Raw genomic sequence first — 7,610 nt, forward strand, 5'->3', positions numbered from 1 at the left:
TATTGTTTGTTATTCCAGGATAAACTCATGTCTTATGTAAATGTTGTTTTTTATTACAGGATAAACTCCTGTCTTATGTAAATGTTGTTTGTTATTAAAGATCAACTCATGTTTTATGTAAATATTGTTTGTTATTCCAGGATCAACTCCTGTTTTATGTAAATATTGTTTGTTATTACAGGATCAACTCCTGTCTTATGTAAATATTGTTTGTTATTCCAGGATAAACTCCTGTCTTATGTAAATGTTGTTTGTTATTAAAGATCAACTCATGTTTTATGTAAATATTGTTTGTTATTCCAGGATCAACTCCTGTTTTATGTAAATATTGTTTTTTATTACAGGATAAACTTCTGTTTGATATAAATATTGTTTGTTATTACAGGATAAACCTCTGTTTGATATAAATTTTGTTTGTTATTACAGGATAAACCTCTGTTTGATATAAATATTGTTTGTTATTCCAGGATAAACTTCTGTTTGATATGAATTTTGTTTGTTATTACAGGATAAACTTCTGTTTGATATAAATATTGTTTGTTATTACAGGATAAACTCCTTTTTTATGTAAATATTGTTTGTTATTCCAGGATAAACTTCTGTTTGATATAAATTTTGTTTGTTATTACAGGATAAACTTCTGTTTGATATAAATATTGTTTGTTATTCCAGGATAAACTTCTGTTTGATATAAATATTGTTTGTTATTCCAGGATAAACCTATGTTTGATGTAAATATTGTTTGTTGCTCAAGCATTAGCTCCTATTATATGTAAATATTGTCCATTTGATCTGGACACACAATGAATACAAATTTTCATGATATATTTTAGTTTTTCGGTTAATTTTCATTAAAGAACGTGCCAAGTTTTCGAGTTGGAGGAGAGCCGGAGTATCCGGAGAAAAACCGTGGCTTGAGGTCAGTATGATGGAACTGAATACGATATAGACACAATACAGAATAGTTATACAACAGGATCATTACTATTCTGAAGAGCCATTTATAGAAATTTATTTCTAACGGAAGTTACACGGCTCCAGTTAAGCTGAATATAATGCGATACAATAATCGGACAATAATTTAATTTTGCTTGTAACAAGCATTTTCATTGGCTCACAAAATTATGTTATCATCTCATAACATAAAAAAATAAAAGGAACTACTTTCAGTTATACCGGAAGTACATAATGTAAACAAGGTAAACAATATGGATGATCAAAACTGGTCAAGGGGAGACAACAACATACAGTAGGTCTAATATGGATGAAAAAATTATTACAAACAAACATCGCCGAATTTTTAAAGATTAAAATAAAATATATTAAAACAGATTGGTTTCAATTTTATTATTAATTAATTTTTTTAAAGTAGAAAAGGGCGACACCTAGAAATCTGTCGTCTGCTTGAAAAAGTTTGATGATAAATACAGTATGGCTGCAGGTAGAACAAACTTTAATGTGGGAAATCCGTTATCAATACTTGGAATCCCAGCTGATGATGGGGAAGAAGACATGGAGATTTCACAGGAGACTGCAGATTATTTGGCTGCTCTATTTGAGGAGAATTTTGAGGACCTAGGAGTAGGAGGATCGGTACAGGCAAGTTCAGTGGCGGCTCCCTCTGTAATCTTAAAGATGGAGGCCAACTAGAAAAATGATGCTTACTCTCGATTCAAAAGAACTAATGAACATACATTAAAGGAAATAGAAGACCATCGACAGTCAAAAGCCACAAAAAGATCAACAAGCTGGGGAGTCAAGACTTTCCAAGGTTTATTTAGAGTACAACAAAAGTTTTTTGTGTTATTGCTCAATAACGTAAAAAAAAAAAATTACAGTTAACCCTTAAATAAAACAATATCAAGTTGCTACTAAAAGTTATAACAACACAATAAATAATCTTACTTCATTAACGAAAAAGTAAGTTAACTAAGCACTAAATGGCTTATAACAGTATGATTAGATATTATCTCAAACTACTGCCCTATCACCTCACACAAACATTCCGTCTCATAATCCAACACTTCCAACCCACGCCATCACCTCGCACAACACCCGCCCAAACACCTAGTCCCATTCCACCCCTCCCCCAACCCCGCCCATCACCCAAATTCGCAACCTCGTCCGACAATCTACAGCATTATCCCGTCCCATCAATTCATCCGTAACACCCTGCCTATCACACGCCCAACACCCTGCCCATCGCCCGGTCACAACATGTTAAGATATAATACTATGATGTAATCGACACCAGAACAGTTCGAAAGCGTCCCTATCCGACTCATCAAGCGGATATATGATACATGTGACATGTTGCCAAATTGTCCTAATCGGACGAGGCATATCGTCGACTGGTATTTCCCCTTTAATGGCCACGATGATAGAGTTTGTACACCCTCGCTGTACTCGTTCCATATTTGCCATTTCAAGTTCGAAGTCACACCACCTAGCAGCTATATACTCTTCCGAGATCACGAATAATATCTTCTTGCTCTTTTGTAAACAGTTCACAATGTTCTGAGAAATAGATTCTCCGACTTCAAAATCGCGCTCGTGCAGACACAGTTGTATATGTTGTTGTAGTTCTAGTTTCGGCCTCAGCTGTTGCCAAATCCAGGGAGAATCCGCTGCAGTGTAAGCAACAAAGAGATCGAAGTCATAGCAAGTTGCATCTTCCAAGCCGTGCTTGATTTTACAGTGCCTATAAAAGAAGTATAAAATTCTCCACCTGAATGTGTGACCAATAACAGCTAAAACGAGAGATAAAACTAGTAAACTAATGGATGATATAGAGAATTGTAACCAGAACAAATGGTCGTTACAATCACCGAAGAAATCGTCTAGGTTATCGTATACATGTTTTATACTAGAAATGGAGCCGTCTTTTAATGTACAGTTGTAGTTTGGTGGATGTCTGTGTTGAAATTTGACTTTTGTTGTTATAATCCACGAAACAAACTCCATTGTATCACACGTACATGTGAAACGATTCCCGTCCAATAACACAGTTATACCAGTCTCCTTGCTCCTATCATCCAACCAATCACGCGCAGCCTTATCTATGAATAATAATTTGTTAAATCTCAGATCAATGTGCGTCAAGTTTGCCATATTAAATAATCCACGAGGAAATTCGCTGAGAAAATTCAAGGTCAGTTGTATTTGCCTTAGGCTCTCAAGACCCTCTACGGTTTCTTCTGGCAAGTCATTCAGATGGTTTGAGGAAATATCGAGCTTTTCAGTGTGACCCATATTTCTGAAAATAAAATTACGGTTGCTGAACGCTCTGTCTAGATTGGCGTCTCGGATCACTAAATGCTCTACACTTGTAAGATTTCCTAATAATCTTCTGCCCGAGGTTGAGAAGTCTATTCCGGAAACGTCAAGATACGAAAGGTTAGCACCTATAAGTTTAAAGTCCATGTTTGAAATACTCGTGTAAGAAAAATCCAAAAAGGTCAAGCTTTTTGCCATCGAAACATCAACATCACAACGGAAGTAGAACGGGAATAAAAGATGAGATACCCGGATGTGACTCAAGTGCTGTGATACTACTGGAATCGTACATCGGTGTTCCTCACTCGTAGATAAACGCTGTGATGCTTCCGCCAGAGAGACATCAGTATATCGATTATTATTGTTTCCAAAGACGTCTGGGGACTGATTGTCGACATCCGAGAACTGAATAGCGATGTAGGAGTAATCTACCTCATACAGATTTACAGCCTGTGTAAAAAGTTTTACTATATCAAACATGAATTTTGGAAACGTTAATAAGAAATTGTTTTCGCGCATTACGATACGCTTTAAGCAGGTGAAATCCATGAAATCCGCCATCGCCTCAACATCAATTTCCACAATTCCGTTTTTACCAATATTAATATTCTCCACACATAAATGCTGTAAGTACATTGTCATGGATTTGGTGACTTTAACAACATAAGTAACATCGTATAACCATAATAATATCAATGGATTCACGTTATACAGATTTAAAACTTTCATCTTCCTAACAGGATGACTCTGATTGGTTGTCACTGTTAGTCCATACAGAATATCCATGGCAACAGGAAATGTTATCTTGGATCCGGAGAGATCCAGATTTTGAAGTGAATAGAAATATTGAAGGACGGCTGTTTCCACTTTCACCCACGGTTCGATATGGACCTGGCAGTCGGACATTTGCAAGGATGTTAATTTGGTCAGGTTCTGGAAATATTTGAATGTATCATTCTTTAGATGCATTATAGCACAATCCCTGAATATCAATGATGTAATGTTCGTCATGCTTCCGAAGCCTGGCCCGAATACGGGATTTGGAAGAAGATCTATGATAAGTTCTTGAACACTCGCAAGCGACGCGAACACCTTGTCCGGATAGACGCTGTCCATCTGTTTTAACACCGCCCTGGTGTTGTAGGATATATCTAGGTGGGTCAGTAAAGGGTTCCTGTGAAAGCGTAAGTGTTCGAATCTTTTGTGTAAGATGTTTATTCTGTTGTAACTCATTGATAAGTGCATCAGTTGTCTAATATTTCCAAACACTTGTCCTTCAATGTGATTGATATGACACCTGTTTAGATTTAATGATTTCAGCAGAGGAAGATGAAGGAAAGAAGAACTTGTTAGAGTTGTGAAGTTGTTTCCTGTAAGATCCAAATACTCTGTTAGGTTTGACAAATTCGGTATCTTGTTTAAATGTCGATAAGAACAATCTGCTTTTTTCTGATCCAGGGATACATTACAAGATCGAGCGCAGACAAGGTGGACGACAGTCAGGTGGACAAGGTAAACTTTCATATCCATGATATATATCTGAAAGGAGAAAATATAACAAATATAGCTTCACTTATAATTTACATAGAGAATATTGAATGTTTTACATTACATGTATTTCACGAGTATGACAAAATATCGATATATTCTGCCAAACGAGTGAAATATATGTTTTTTTCATTGGGAAAATCATTCAATTTTCTTTTCATTGCATTTTGATAATAAAAAGACTGAAAGAAAAACATCGAAAAAATTAATAGTGCGGGAATCAGTAGCACAATTAATGATGTCGTCTCTGTGATGTTACTCAATGTCCACTTGACGTCGCCATTTTGAAACGTCTGATCAACGCAGTTTAAGCGTCTTCTTCTGTTATCGGATATGTACATGAAAGCTAACGCCAAGTGTGCATTTTGTCAAAATCTGGTCTGAATATCTTAGAAATACAGCAAAATAAGCAGTGTCTCTACCTTCGCTTCGAATGGAAAAATCAGCAAGTTTGAGAGGTGAATACAAAGGTTTGCTCTGATTGGTCAAAAACGAAAAAAAAACTCAGTTTTCACTGAAAATTTTATACATTTCGTATTTTCAAAGCAAAATCTTATATTTCCACTGCTCATCGACGCACTGAAAATATGACCTCTTTAATAAATTTCGAAATTTTACTACTTAAATTCAAATAAAGACACATTTGCTTAAAATCTATTTGATATTTGTAGCAAAATTACGAGCATAGGTTTAAACCTATTTACGTGTTTTCAATTTATATCTAGATAACTGTAATATACATCTTCTATGGACAACTGTTGATAAGGGATAAGGGAATACATTATTTACAAAAAGCTTAACACCCACAGCGGCATAACCATTTACTCATTCCAATAGGAAAGCTAAGATAAAACTCCCACTAATCTTTGAACATGTACACAGCTAAATAGTTCTAACACTGAATCAGTGCATATTTTGTTGGTATTTCTACATTTTGTTTCAATTCTTCTTTTATATCTATCTCATAATCTGGCACCTTGACTACTTGACATATCAGACGGGATATTTCAACGACCGAGAACATTCCGTTTAATGAATTTTGACAATCAAACTACATATACGTACATAAATACGTTTGATAACCGTACCTATCCAATGTTATTCGATATATACTAATCAACGACCGCATCTGTTTTTAATACTCCATTTTACCTGTATGTACAGGGACATTTAGCGTGTGACACAGATACCGGGCTGTATAAACTTGATTACGAGATTGATATGTTTTGAGCCTTGTATCGAAGGAGGTACTCAAGGATGTTCATTTTTAAGTGCTTCTATTATCTGACTATACAGCACCATGTAAAAGGACTGGTCTCATTTGGTATAGTTTATATCGAAGAGATAGCACAAGTAAACAATTTGATGAATACTTACACTACTGTAACAAATAATTCCTTTTTCTTTTCAATTGATGTTCCAGAAACGATGTTTCATCAACAACGCGTACTGTCCAGAGCTGTACCCGTGGGGACACAAGTAAAACTGTGCACATTCGTAGAAAGTAAACACTCTTGAAATAGAAACACGACACAGATTGACATTTATTGTTTAAACCGGAACGAAAGGTTAACATACATGATCTTCCGCGTGAGTTATATACATTGTCCGCCTACTTTTATCCTGTGACGGGCGGTGAAGATGGAACGGAAGTCGCTAGTTGAGACAAATTACTACGGACCTGTGTCTATGAACACAATGTGCGGAGAGTCAAATAAATCTCGTGTATTTTCCTTCTGATCACTTACATCATATTATTATCAGCTTTTAAGATTTCTTTCAGAATGTCACTGTATATATTGTTGCGTTAAATCAACGCTGACCGCTAGGGGGCGTTATACGCACCCGTTACCCTTATCTATTCCTTTACTATGAGGAAGATCCAAGTGTTTTAAACGTGTTCATAGAAAAAAATGTTAAGTTAAGATAACTAATATCGCAATATCTATTATATAACACAAGTGTATCGTGTCGTTTCTGTGGATTTACAGACACTTGTTTACAGAAGGCTATAGTTTATAATCAAACATTACATTTCTTATAAAAACTTCCAGTGGCTACTGCAGTCCTATAAATCTCTACTAACAGAAAGAGCAACTGTTCAAATAATGATAAGGGGGCCGATATAATCTCCTACCTCATAATATACGTCAGTCCTTTTAATTGTAGACAGGTTGTTTCGGACAAACCTATTGAGGAATTTAGGGGTGGGATTGTGTCGAGACAAACCCATTGAGGCATTTAGGGGTGGGATTGTGTTGGGACTAGCTATAGCCTATTAAGGAATTGAGGGGTGGGATTGTGTCGGGACTAACCTATTGAGGTATTAAGGGGTGGGATTGTGTCGGGACTAGCCTATTGAGGAATTACGGCATGGAATTTTGTCGGGACTAACCTATTGAGGTATTAAGGGGTGGGATTGTGTCGGGACTAGCCTATTGAGGAATTAAGGGGTGGGATTGTGTCTGGACAAACCTATTGAGGAATTAAGTGGTGGGATTGTGTCTGGACAAACCTATTGAGGAATTTAGGGGTGGGATTGTGTCGGGGCAAACCTATTGAGGAATTAAGGGGTGGGATTGTGTCGGGACAAACATATTGATGAATTAAGGGTTGGGATACACGGATCTTTCCGTGCTGAATGGTCATCTGATAATTTTGTACGTAATTCATGTTATTGGCGGTCTGTTTGTATTAACAGTAACACCCGGTTGAATGACTCTTTCAGGACAATCTCGCTATCTCCGTATCGAACGCCATGGCTGCCTTAAGACTGCAGATTTATA

At 36.3% G+C, this 7,610-nt stretch overlaps 1 protein-coding gene and 1 long non-coding RNA gene across 3 annotated transcripts; one reads left to right on the forward strand and one right to left on the reverse strand.

Annotated features, from left to right (window-relative positions):
• Positions 1 to 1,749: 1,749 nt before the first annotated feature.
• Positions 1,750 to 6,306, reverse strand: LOC117322522 (toll-like receptor 4). The gene is made up of 2 exons (XM_033877487.1): positions 6,202 to 6,306; positions 1,750 to 4,815 (listed from the first exon to the last, which is right to left on the reverse strand). Exon 2 carries the CDS (start codon positions 4,804 to 4,806, stop codon positions 2,221 to 2,223), a length of 2,586 nt encoding a protein of 861 aa, XP_033733378.1. The 5' UTR covers positions 4,807 to 4,815; positions 6,202 to 6,306; the 3' UTR covers positions 1,750 to 2,220.
• LOC117322523 lies at positions 4,355 to 6,557 on the forward strand. Of its 2 annotated transcripts, XR_004531563.1 has the most exons (3): positions 4,355 to 4,460; positions 4,735 to 4,788; positions 6,248 to 6,557. It is a non-coding gene; the product is annotated as an uncharacterized LOC117322523 (long non-coding RNA). The 2 variants fall into 2 exon arrangements; XR_004531562.1 differs by lacking the exon at positions 4,355 to 4,460 and having other exon boundaries at positions 4,693 to 4,788.
• The last annotated feature ends 1,053 nt before the right edge of the window (positions 6,558 to 7,610 follow it).

Source organism: Pecten maximus, chromosome 2, assembly GCF_902652985.1.
Source record: "Pecten maximus chromosome 2, xPecMax1.1, whole genome shotgun sequence".
NCBI lineage: Eukaryota > Metazoa > Mollusca > Bivalvia > Pectinida > Pectinidae > Pecten > Pecten maximus.

Coding starts and splice junctions, on each gene's coding strand:
- LOC117322522 (XM_033877487.1), bottom strand. CDS start 4,806: ATGGATATGAAAGTTTACCTTGTCCACCTGACTGTCGTCCACCTTGTC.